This window comes from Dromiciops gliroides, chromosome 2 (genome assembly GCF_019393635.1).
Source record: "Dromiciops gliroides isolate mDroGli1 chromosome 2, mDroGli1.pri, whole genome shotgun sequence".
NCBI lineage: Eukaryota > Metazoa > Chordata > Mammalia > Microbiotheria > Microbiotheriidae > Dromiciops > Dromiciops gliroides.
In genome coordinates, this window is record NC_057862.1 from 304,900,631 (window position 1) to 304,914,191 (window position 13,561).

At 39.2% G+C, this 13,561-nt stretch overlaps 1 protein-coding gene across 1 annotated transcript in view; it reads left to right on the top strand.

The window, feature by feature from the left end:
* Positions 1-12,978, top strand: part of CLMN (calmin) — a 163,120-nt gene extending 150,142 nt beyond the window's left edge. Inside the window, 3 exon segments of the mRNA XM_043989292.1 lie at positions 8,615-8,675; positions 9,504-9,571; positions 12,774-12,978. Of these exon segments, the coding sequence (XP_043845227.1) occupies positions 8,615-8,675; positions 9,504-9,571; positions 12,774-12,942 (298 nt within the window). The 3' untranslated portion in view covers positions 12,943-12,978.
* Positions 12,979-13,561: the final 583 nt, after the last annotated feature.

Below are 13,561 nucleotides of genomic sequence, written 5' to 3' on the forward strand. Positions count from 1 at the left end.
TTTTTTTGAGATCAACATTCTGTTGTCCAGTATTCCATTGTCCAGATTCTATCTTTCAACTTCAACTTTTATACTATGTCTCGACTCAAGTTCAATTCAGCAGATATTTATCAAGTGCCTTTGTGTAGAAGACATTATGCTAGATCTCTGGATACCAGAACAAAAATGAAAAATAGTTCCTGCCTTTAAGGAACTTACATTCTACAGGGAGACAAAAAAAATGTATCTTGATAATCAATTACAATGTAATTTGAGAAGGGAGAGAACTTTAACTAGTAGAGGGCTTAGAGAGAGTATCACGAAAGATATGGCACCCTAACAGCCTTGAAGGAAGAAAAAGCTTTTGAAAGGCAGAGGTAAGGAAGAAAAATGCTCTAGGCATGAAGGAGCACCTATAAAAATGGAGTAGAATGAGGTAGAATGCTAATAATCTAGTTTGCAATATAAATTAATGTGAAAGGAAATAATATGAAATGTCTGTAAAGGTAGATTAGATCCAAATTGTGGCGATCTTAAATGCCAGGCGGAAGCGTTTGCATTTTATCTTAAGAATTTAGGAAGTAGGGGCAGCTAGGTGGCACAGTGGATAGAGCACCGGCCCTGGAGTCAGGAGTACCTGAGTTCAAATTTGGCCTCAGACACATAACACTTACTAGCTGTGTGACCCTGGCAAGTCACTTACCCCAATTGCCTCACTAAAAAAAAAAAAAGATAGAATTTAGGATGTCGGGGCAGCTGGGTGGCACAGTGGATAGAGCACTGGCCCTGGAGTCAGGAGGTTCTGAGTTCAAATGTGACCTCAAACACTAACACTTACTAGCTGTGTGACTCTGGGCAAGTCACTTAACCCCAGTTGCCTCACAAAAAAAAAAAAAAAGAATTTAGGAAGTCACTGGAGAGAATTGAAAATGGGAATGGCATAGTCAAGTCTGTGCTTTGGAAAACAGATTGAAAAAGGAAGAGACTAGAAAAAGAGAGGACAAAGGTAGCAGCCTGAAAGTAAACAAGAGAAAATGAATGTGAGAAATGTGTGGAGATAGAAATGACCCTAAGGTTATAAATCTGTGATTAGGAGTCTTGGTAGTACCATCAACAAAAATAGGAAAGCTTATAAAATAGCGACAAGTTTAGAGAGAAATAGAATTATATGTTTGGAATATATTAATTTGAGATACCTTTAGGATATCCAAGTAGAGATGGTCCCTAAGCAATGGTAATGTGAGATTGCAGTTCAGTAGAAATCAATACTAGATATAGAGATGTGAGTAATGAGAAAATACATTTATAAATATTGAGCAGGAAGGAACTTTAGATGTCATCTGTTTTAACCCCATTATGTTACAGTTGAGGAAACTGAAGCCCAGAGAAGTTAAGTTACTAATCCATGGTAACACATCTGGGAGTGGCAGAGCTGGAATTCAAAAACAGGCCCTCTGACTTCAAATCCAGCACTCTGTCCATTGCCCTTTACTGCCTCAAGCTTAAAGATTATTGGGAATAGACGAAATCTCTACGGCAGAGCATGTGGAGAGAGAAGAGAGCTTGAGAGAGCACTGGGGGACATCTATGCTTAGGAGATGGGAAATGGATAATGATTATTCAACAAAGGAAATTGAAAAGAAACAGTCCTACAGGTAGGATTAGTGGAAAAGACTGTTCAGCTATGAGGAGAAAAAGGAGAAAGCAGTGTCCACTAAAGCCAAGGAAGAAGAGAGTGTTCAGGAGAAAGAGATGATCGCCACCAAAAAGTTGCAGAGAGGTCAAGTTGGATGAAGATGGACAAAAGGCTAGAGGATTCACATTTCAAAGACCATTGATAGTATTTGAGAGAGCAATTTAAGTAGATACAGTAGGAAGCTAAATTTAAGTTGAGGGGGAGGTAAGGAAGTAGAGGCAAGTGAAAATAGATAATTCTTTATAGGAGTTTGGCTATGAAAGGGAAAAAAGAGAGAAGACACTAGTTTAAGGGTATGGCTGCATTAAACGAAGATCTCTTTTTTGTTTTTGTTTTTTAATGATGGGGAGAACTAGGAATTATTATTTGTAAGATCAAGAGCCAGTGTGGAGATGATGAAGATGATGTGAGGAGGAGAGGAGAAGAGAATTGATCAAAGGGCAATGCTCCTGGAAGGGATAGGGAATGGATAGGATCAAAACCTCAAGTAAAGAAGGGTTGGCATTGGAAAAGAGAACGACTATGTCTTCCTTGCAACTGGGGCAAGGGAGAAGACAATGAGATTTGAGAGAGATAGTAAGATGCAAAATGGAATAAGAGAGCTCACAGTGTACTGGATAGCAGGAGACCACCTGAACAAGTGTGCTAGTCAATCAGAGAGAAAGAAAAAGCCATGTAGCAGTGAGGGCCCAATTTTAGATTAGACTAAATTAATTTTGTAGTGAATTGAGGGCAAGTGTATAACTAATGCCAGTGGTATTTAGCAAGAAGGGAGGAGGAGCCGTGAGGAGAAAGGTGGACTTAATCCAGGGTCATAGATTGGCAGGTGGGCTTAAAGTATAGTGTGTATATTCGAATCTCCAAGTATGAAGGCAACAGTTGAAGTAGAGAGAAAGATTGAAATCCAAGTATTAAATTCATTGAGAAAGGAGGGAGGGTGACCTGGAGAATGGTTGATCATAGCAACAAAGAATTGGATTGAGAGTTATAGATGGATTTAGTGAACTTTGAAGGGGGAGAGGATTCAAAATAAAGGATCCAAAGCACAAGCGTGCATAAAGCATGACCCACCTGTGCTGGCACACCCGATGAGAGCATTTCCTTTGGCCCTTCAATCAGAGTTTGGCTCCCATTTGGTGAGAAGGTATGCCCCAGAAAATGGGCATTCTCATAGAAAATGCCAGGGAGACTGCTCCTCTAAAGTATCCAGGCACACTTGGGGCAGCTAAGTGGTACAGTGGATAGAGCACCAGTCCTGGAGTCAGAAGGACCTGAATTCAAATCCGGCCTCGGACACTTGACACTTACTAGCTGTGTGACCCTGGGCAAGTCACTTAACCCCAATTGCCTCACCAAAAAAAGTATGCAGGCATACTCTTTAATCATGCTCTATACATACCTGCAATCTAAAGAGAGGCTATAAATGTTACAATGAGAAGCAAGGAATCTGTTGACTTTTCTTCCTGAACCAGTTTCATAGCCATAACCAACTCAGGACCACCAGGGCTTTGTCACAGGGCACTGACATGGATGGAGGGGAATGGGGGGTTTCAATGCTTCCTCCCTGTAGCAACTTCCCTCCCCAGCCTTGCTTCATAGTCCTCTACCAGCCTGCATTGCCACCAGTCTCCCTTCCCATCCTCAGGATCAGACTGGATCAAATTCTCTATGGGATAGACCACCTTCTGTCCTAGAAGGACCAAACCCATGAACTCCTTCCTTCTCTAGTAAATGGAATTTGTTTCAGGTGCTAGAATTATGAGTTATGGCTCTCCCCACTGTGTCAGAGGTCATGAAAGGAGTTGTTGTTTGTCTTTTGTTCGCAAAGAGAACCATAACATTGGGGTGATATCATGACTTGAAGTGAATTGGATTTAAGTGAGAGAGGGCTGTGCAAGGTCACCAACTGAGTCTATTTCAGAACCATCTGAGTCCAGTGGCAAAATATATATTAGGGTGACTGGAGATGTCTCTGGATGTTTAAAGCAATTGGGGTTAAGTTACTTGCCCAGGGTTACACAGCTAGTAAGTGTCCAAGGTGAGATTTGAACTCAAGTTCTCCCAACTTCAAGGATAGTGCTCTATCTTCTGTGCACTTAGCTGTCCAATGAGAGGAGTCCCCATTACTGGGAATTTAGTTTCTTATGAAAAGAGGCAAATTTCCATGAGTATAAGAAATGTTAATACAAATTCTGAAAAGCTAGATTGTCAAAAGACAATCTATTTATCTCTGTTCTAAAATCCTCTCTCCTTATTCAATGTAACATGGCTATATTAGATCCATTAATCTACTTTCTTTGGATTTTGTCCACCCATTTCTGGAATCTGCCAAATTTTGTCCCAACCCACATCTCAACATTTTATCCAGAAGGGATCATGAAAGCCTTTTGTCAGATGATGAAATATAGGTCTATTGTGTTTGTGGCATTTTAAGGATACAGGTGCATATGGAAAGGAGACAGTAGACTGAAAGACTCCAAAGATGGGAAAGAGGGGGGAAGATAATTAAAGTCCAGAGTTCTTATAGCACAGGAGAGGGATAAGATCAAGGATTCTAGTGAAGAGGAATTGGCCTTGGGAAATAGGATTCTCTTTTCCTCAGAGAGTGGAGCAAAAGAGGAGATAACAAATAAAGTAGTTACTATGGCATAAAATTGTTCATAATGAACCAAGGTCTATAGTTTGTACAATCTATTTTTTTAAATTGGAACAAGGTTTGTCCATCTGCAATCTGGCAAAGCTTTTTCTGTTCTCTAACAATTCTTTAAGCCCTTCAGACAAACAGTAAGCTGGTGGCTGGGGTGAAGGAAACGGAATGGGTGGGCGGGGGAGGAGACGAGATGGATCATCATGAAGGAGCTGGGCATGAGCTAGCAAGAAGTCTCGCTTCTTTTTTTCCCCCGCAGTTTCTTTGTAACCAACCCTTTTCAGAGGATAGGGGTTGGGGGAGGGAGGAGGGAGGTGGAAAGTGCGTATTTATTTCTCCTCGATAGGATAATTCCTGGTGTTTTGAAAAGAGTTCTGTTGTTAGTTTCTCTTCCCATTTCTGTCCTCTCTTCTGAGCCTGCCCTTCCCAAGGTAGGCCTGCCAAGCAAGCATACTTCTTTGAACCGCCAGCAATGACACTGGGGCAAACATAAGTAGGATGTTTGCCATCTCACTATACCAATAACCATGGCTCTGAAGAAATGATGTGAAAGTACATGCTCTCATCATGGTAATACCTGGTGGTTGGCTCTTAGCTAGGTTTATGAATGTATCACTGCTTTGGGAAAACTGACCCACCTGGACATGATGCTGTGTAATAAAACAGCGAGATACAAATCAAATCCCATTGCGCTGAATATCATTGCTAATATGGCTTTTGAATATTTCAAGAGGCAATTTCCACTTGGTTAGAAATTACATTTTGTTGATCTGATTGTGGCAAATTATGTCCAGTAGCACAATGTATTGGAGGTGGATGGGTGAGGGAAATCAAAACTGAACTTAGAGGGGCAGCTAGATGGTGCAGTGGATAGAGCACCGGCCCTGGAGTCAGGAGTACCCGAGTTCAAATCCGGCCTCAAACACTTAACACTTACTAGCTGTGTGACCCTAGGCAAGTCACTTAACCCCCATTGCCTCACTAAAAAAAAAAAACAAAAAAACCTGAACTTAGAGATCTTTCTGAAGACTCAAGTTGAAGGCTCAGATCTTATACTTACAAGAGCTGACCATTAACAAATCACTTCACTCTTTTTAGCCTGTTTCCTCAGTGGTATAATAGATATAGTACTCCCAGAATTGCCATGAGGGACATTTAAGAATCTTAGTAAACTGTAATCTCAGCCCAGTGACAGAACAACCCCCCAAAATAATAATATCAGAGGATGAATTCATAGAATCATGGTGTCCACAACAAGTGAGTTGACCAAATGTATGACTCTTACCTAATTAGACCACATCTGAAAAAGTGGTGTCCATTTCTGAAAGCCATGTTTTAGGAAGAACATTGACAAATGGAATTAGGTCCAGAGGAGGATGACCAAGATGATGACAATTCTGGAGGCAAGGAGCTGAAGGATCTAAGGATGTTTAGATTAGAGAAGACTCAGGACTTACCTAATAGCTGCCTTCATGTATTTGATTGTTATCTAGAAAAGATATTTAATGTATCTGTTTGTCCTTAGAGGGTAGAATTTCAGAAAGTCAAATTTTGGTTCATTGTAAGGAGAAATTTCTTGACATTTAGAGTCATCCCCAAAGCAGAATGTACTACCTGTGAAAATAGTGAATTTCTGGGGCAGCTAGGTGGCGCAGTGGATAGAGCACCGGCCCTGGAGTCAGGAGGACCTGAGTTCAAATCCGGCCTCAGACACTTAACACTTACTAGCTGTGTGGCCCTGGGCAAGTCACTTAACCCCAATTGCCTCACTAAAAAAAAAACAAAAACGAAAATAGTGAATTTCCCCATCACTGGAAGTCTTGAAACAAAGGCTAGGCCACCACTTATTGTGTCCATGTGTAGGTAGATTAGCTCTGAGCCCCCTGCAACCTCTGGGATTCTATAAGTCTAGCAAATGAGATGTGGAATGCTTAAATGAATCCATGATCTCCTTGGAGTGCTTTGTCAATATCGTCTCATTCTCATTAATTCTCGACTATATTCTTCCATAAATCCTTGAGAGGATTTTCCTAATATTCTGGAGGCCTACTTCTGGTTCTTAAACTATTTCATAGATATGAGTGCAACAGTAGGGCTGTCTACCTGTTACCAACAGCTTGATTCTCACCAAATGACTGGCCTACCTCCTTTTCTGATCATACGCATCCTCAAGAAATTTTTTGCTTTGCTTCTCACATGCAAGTCATTATTGGTGAGTGACATGCTATAGCTCATATCAACCCATTATGCATCTTTTCATTGCCTCTCATATTTTCCAGCATACTTCTGAGATTGTAGTGTTTCATCTCAGAGAATATTATTGTTGAAAGATAAGTTTTTATTTTAGAAATCATTTCAAGTACTTCACAATTTTATAAGTGCAAACAAGTCCCATCTCTTCTTCTTAGTCCTTGGCTTAGCTCATTATTTGTTTGTTAAGTAGAAAGACTGAGTGTATTGACTGACCATTCAACTACATGTCATTATTTGGGCAAGCTGTATTCTTTATCCGCTTACTTTTCCCTGTGTGGATGATTAGATTGTGGATTTTTACTGAAGAGAACCTAAAATGTTTCTAAGGTTTTTGCAATCAACAGTGTCATTCATAAATAGAAACTTCTGTAGAACAATCTCTATCAATAGGAAATCCCCCAAAATTCCTTTCATCTTTGAGGCTTTGTCTCCCTGTCTGATGCTTCTCAACAACATTAATGTTGATTTTCAATGTATCATTAAACAAAGATATTTCGTTGGTAGTCTATCATGCAGTCCTGTAATATATTACTATATGCATGAGAATTTCCTTTCGAGAATGTCTTTAAATGTGCATTCTATTCCACCAAGACAAGTTCTTTTTTGGGAGCAGAAGGGAAGATTGACTTATAATTGAGACAACAGAATCTTATATTCTGAGCACTTCTCAGTCAGTCTGTCTTCATGTATCTTTAAAGATGGGGTCTGTTCTAGAACTCTGTTCTTATATTTTCATTCAAGATTCCCTTAGCTCATGCACAGAACATTCAAAAAGACTGTAGAGACATGAAAGCAGGTTTATAGGCTAGTCATTCCTAATGTCTTCTCAGTTATTTTTTTTTTTTTTAGTGAGGCAATCGGGGTTAAGTGACTAGCCCAGGGTCACACAGCTAGTAAGTGTTAAGTGTCTGAGGCCAGATTTGAACCCAGGTACTCCTGACTCCAGGGCCGGTGCTCTATCCACTGCGCCACCTAGCTGCCCCTCAGTTATTTTTTAAAGTATTTCTCTGTGTTCATTTTCATTAAGTGCCATCCCCTAAAAATAATTTGGATGTCCTATATACAGAGATTTTTAACCCCTTTATTTTCAAGTATTCTTGTGCTCTTTTCTGGTGAGTTAGCTCCTGCAAAGTTCTATTAGGCTCCTGGTCGTTTCTACCTCATTATCCCAAGTGAAATTTGCCTTTGTAGTTCTTATTTGTTTGCTTCTATTTTAGAGTGCAACTCCACCAATCAAAAGGTAGAGTTCTTGCACCTAGAAATGGTTAAATTAAAATTGTCAAATATATTTGAACTGAAGTATCAAGAATGAATTGTGAATTATCTAAGAATGGACCAAATTAATTCTTCTGGGGCATCAGGGGGTTATTTCCCATATTTTCCATTTTAGGGACCATGAAAAAATAATAGTGAACACAGGTGTATGCTATAGACTTGGAATTGGGAAACCTGATTTGTTTTTCCAGGATTCTCTCTGCCCTTAAATAAATGATTTCTACTCTCTAGTCCTTAGTTGGCTTTGATTATAGAACTAAGAGTTGAAAGGGACTTTAGATATCATCTAGTCAAACTTCCTTATTTTGCCTCATTTGGGGCAATTATGGCCTAGAGAGATTTGGTGATTTGCCCAGGGTCACACAGGTAATAAGAAGCAGCACCAGAAGTCCACTGACTCTCAATGCAGTGTGCTCCAAGATCCCTTCCAGCCCTGACAATCTATGTTCTAGATTTCTGAAGTATGTTCCCCTTCTAAAACTCTTTAATTATAAATATCTATGATGTGGTTTCTTGACTTTCTTTCCAATTTTCCCCAATTTCATTTCTTTTAGTGCCAGGGCCCCCAGTTTGTGCGATTTATAAGCACAATGCCAATATAGTAATAATAGAGAAAAATTCTCATATCCATCTCCATGTATGAAATTTTGAGTCTTTTTGTGCTTAAAGCCAATAGCACAAGTACTCTGTATAGGGGGATCCTGTAACTCTGAGCAATGGGTGGATGGTCTGATAACAATTTAAAGTGACTTATTATTTTCCAGGACAAGCCACAGTGACTCCAGCCTTTATAGACGAAAACAGGGTAATAGGTCCTCGGAAATGGTTAGTATGTTTATTTCTTTCTTGCTAACTCATCAAATTCTATCCCTCATATCCCTTAACCCAAGCTTTGAAAGGCAAAAACTATAGTTGAAAATGGAAAAGAAAGGACAACCAATTGATACTTTGTGGTTAAGGAAAAAGCAATGGACTTCCAATTGGGCAAAAAGGAAAATTTAAATAGGAATTAGAAAGATTGTTTCATTATGAAAATATATGAAAGACCCTTAAAGTTCATTTCCTAATAGGGAAGGGTAACTTTAAAAATGTTAATTTTACCTTTAGAAGTGATTGAATCAGGGTAGCTAGGTGGTGCAGTGGATAGAGCACCAGCCCTGGAGTCAGGAGTACCTGAGTTCAAATTCAGCCTCAGACACTTAACACTTACTAGCTGTGTGACCCTGGGCAAGTCACTTAACCCCAATTGCCTCACTAAAAAAAAAAGAAAGAAAAGAAATGATTGAATCATTTATTTATTTGTTCATTCAATAAACCTGTGTTAAGCACTTCCTTATACTTTTTTTCTACTTTGGAATACAGTAGAGGATTTAGATTATATTACTTTGATGTCAGATGTTAGAACAAAAAATATATTTTGTCATATATATATATATTACATATAACATATGTGTGTATGTTATACATACATTATATATCACATGTGTGTAGATGTGTCTGTATGAATAGATATGGTTACTATAGCTATATGAGTATATATAAATATGCACATATTTAGAGAACCCTGGAAAATTCGATTTCTATTTAAAATTTCATAGACCTCTCTTTCCAATATTTCATCCTACTTTTTTTTGTTTGTACATTTAATGGTAGGATCATGTCAGCCATGGCCGTTTGAGACCTGCAGACACAGAAGAGAGAAGAAATCGATTATTAATCCGGTAGGAAATTTTTTTTAATTGAAAAACAATGTCTCATGATCATATCTAAATGAAATTATGTTGGTGACAGCTCTATGCCATTACAAGATGGCAGGTACAGTGCATTGCAAAGAATTCCTGTGTGTACATTTCAACTCTGTTTCTGTCACCTCAGATAAGTTTGAGTTTTTGTTTTCAAAGTTGCCAAAAGGGAATGATAGTAGTACTTCTACTGCTTCTCTTATTAGGGTAACTAAGAAGAAAATTTTTATAAAAATATAAATACCATAGAAATGTCAATTATTATAATAGGATATTATTAATAGCAATAATGTTCCCATGATCTTTCAATTTTAAGAAAATACAGCCAATGGGATTTTTATAAATTCAATACAAATAGGAAGAAAAGGTTGGCAAATAAAATTGGGGGGAAGGAGGATGGTGGCTGTTTCAGTCCCAATCCTGGTTCAGAAAATAAATCAATTTCACTTTCACCATTGGGAGATGGGGCAATAGAGTGTTAGAAGACTATATATACATTTAGAATGGTGGCAGAAACTCACTATGGGAAGCAGACCCAATATACAAGACAGAAGAACAGTAGCAAAAGTATTTCTGGGAACCTTTTCCTGTCCTGATGATCCTAGTACTGCCTGACATTTGAGTAATGCTTTGGGTCACCAATGCATGTACCACACTAAGAAACCCTTTGAGCTGATTTATCAGGGCAGACATGAAGAAAGGATGCAAAAGTGCAATGAAATCTATGAAATTTTACTATTGAAGAATTAGCTCCCTTAAGGCTAATTTTGCTAGAATGGTGCTTGGCTAGGTTGTTATAAAATGTTGATGGATTACTGTTCCAGAAAAATCACTTAATGCCTTCTTAGAATGTAGGAAAACAAAGTCTCTCAAAGCCTGGCATGGTTAAGGATATGAATCTTTCCCTAATCTCAGTGTCCTTGAATTGGGTCATTTTTAGTCATTGATTTGAACCTACTTGGGAGGAATGAGAAGGTGTATGGTATAGTGAAAAGAAGAATATATTTGGAATAGCAAGACCTAGGATCAAATCTTATCTCTGAAGTCATTTAACATCCTGTATCTGTACCTGTTACAGCATTTGTAAAATGATAGGGTTGGATCTTTCCATAGGTTCCTATGATCCCTTCAAATACTCCAATTCTTGAGCTAAAGCTTCTTGTCCTGTGACAGAAGCAATATGTTGTTGAGTTATGTCTAAATTTCCTTGAAATACCTTCAATGATGTCTAACCAGGGTTATGACTATACTGGGACACTTGGGAAATAGTGCCCCATTTAGTGACCTGTAGGTCCCAGCTGAAAGTGTGCCTATTCCCTCCTGCCACAAATTCTTACCAGGTGGTCAGGGAAGACACATCCTCTGAGAACATAGCCATCTTGATGCTGTTTTGGCAATTATAGACCAGAAGCATCCACTAGCATCCTCAGACTGATACCCAGGAACTCTGTCTTGTGCAGAATCTGTGAAGGGAAGAAAAAAGACAAGCAAATGTCTATATGCAAAGATTAGTCTAAAATATATAAAAATCTCAATGGATCCCAAATTTGGCCTGAAGATGGGGCTTTGAATTATTTCAAATTAAATGCTTTAAGATTGCTTTTAGGAAATTGTTCACACTGACTTAAAATTATCTTCTATGCATAAAAATATCAGTCCTCATTTGGCTCTGTTCCACCATGCAGCAGGCTTCTAGACCCCAATCCCCTGCCAACCAGAAATGCAAACTAATTTTATTTTCATCTAAAGCAATTGCCATTAGGCAAATCTTCTGAAAATCAAATTTCAGAATGCACTCCCCCCCCCCAAAAAAAGAAATGAATTGTTTGGAGGCCCTATTGTTTCTAAATAAACTATTTTTACAGATAATTTAGAATGTTACTCTCTGCCAATGGATAATTGAGAAATGAGTACAGTCAACTATCTTTTTTACAAATATGATTTCATCCAAATAGTGATAGACATAATTTCAAGTGGGTGATTAAATTACTTCGTTCGTTTAATGGGCTGCCCAATAGTGAAATTCCTATCAGTAGAAATGTCCAAATGGAGGTAGGCTGACAACTTGTTGCTAGAGAGAATCTATGCATTAGAAGGAGGCTAGGTTATAAGATAGAATAATAAATAGTATCCAAAACATGTAAGGGGCCTCAGAGATCATCTGGTGCAGTGGTTCTCATAGTATGGACTGGAGACCTCCAAGGGTCTCCTAGACCTTTTCAAGGGTCAAAATTATTTTCATAATGATACTAAGACATTTTAATTTTATTTTAGTTATGGTAAATATCCATAATATAATCCACATAAACAAAAGCTCTTTCAGATCCTTATTAATTTTTTTTTTTGGTGAGGCAGTTGGGGTTAAGTGACTTGCCCAGGGTCACACAGCTAGTAAGTTTCAAGTGTCTGAGGTCAGATTTGAACTCAGGTCCTCCTGAATCCAGGGCCGGTACGCTATCCACTACGACACCTAGCTGCCCCCTCATTAATTTTTTTTTTTTGGTGAGGCAATTGGGGTTAAGTGACTTGCCCAGGATCACACAGCTAGTAAGTGTCAAGTGTCTGAGGCTGGATTTGAACTCAGGTCCTCCTGAATCCAGGGCCAGTGCTCTATCCACTGCGCCACCTAGCTGCCCCCCCCATTAATTTTTAAGAGAACAAAGAGGTCCTGATACCAAAAAGTTTGCAAACTGTTGAATTAGTCCAATCTGTACCTGAGTAGGACCCTTCTCTCACAGCATCCCCAAGAATCAATTATCCAACTCGCATAAACACTTCCAGTGAAGGGGAACTCATTAACTCACAAGGCAATCCATTCCATTTTGGGGAAGCTCTTATTGTTGGAAAGGTTTTCTTTCTATGGAGCAAATAAAGACCTCAGAGCTTGTATCTGGGTTAACATTATCCTTGCCTTCTGCTGCTTGACTGATGCCTAGAGATGTGCCTTTCAGCCCATTCACTGGCCCATCTCTCAGGTCCCTTTTAACTCTGATTCTACAACTCTAAGATTCTTTGGTTTTAAGCTTCTATGAAGGTCTTAGTTTTCTGTTGAGGCCAGCAGATTAGAGTACTGTCCTGTGTTTATCTCATCTCCTCGGCCCTGACTGCTGACTCAGATCCTCATTGCTATATCTGCTTATCCAATATCAGCTTATAATGGTCTTTCTTTTCCCTTTTCCAGGAAGGTGAGCAGCTTCGGAGAGGCCATGCTGCAAGGACATCATGGTGCACACTCCGACTCACTTGTAAATTTTGCACAACAACAGGATTTGGTGTACTTCATCCTCTTCCTCTGGTTGCTGGTTTACTGCCTCTTGCTCTTCCCGCAGCTTGATATCAAAAAGCTTTGATTTGTGTGTTTCAATAATAAAGAACAGAGACCTAAACGTATTTTTTAATTTAAAATATTGGGGGAGGTTGATGAGAAGAATCAAGGTGTGGACAGATCAGTAATTTGGGGTAAAACATAAACTTAACTCCGACCAGTTCAAAGACAAGGGTATCTTTATCCCTTGGTACTAAAGCCACAGCATGGTTCCTGCCTTCACAGAGTACATGTGAGGAAGATAGGTAAATTAGTTACCAGAAACAACTCCGAGTTTATGGGCCTTACTTTATCATACACTCAGTTCTTCAAAAGATCCTTGATACTATCACTGTATGCCAACACAGGCTGTAGATCCTCCATGTCCTAGTAGAGAAACTTCATTAGGTTCTGTAGCTAAAAATAACCAGGGAGGGGACAGCTAGGTGGCGCAGTAGATAAAGCACTGGCCCTGGATTCAGGAGGACCTGAGTTCAAATCCGGCCTCAGACACTTCACACTAGCTGTGTGACTCTGGGCAAATCACTTAACCCTCATTGCCCGGCAAAAAAAAAGAAAGAAAGAAAGAAAAATTAATAATCAGGGAGCAGCCACCCTTCTGGTGGCAGCCTTACCTCATCTAGTAAAGCTAGTCCTGAGAAAGG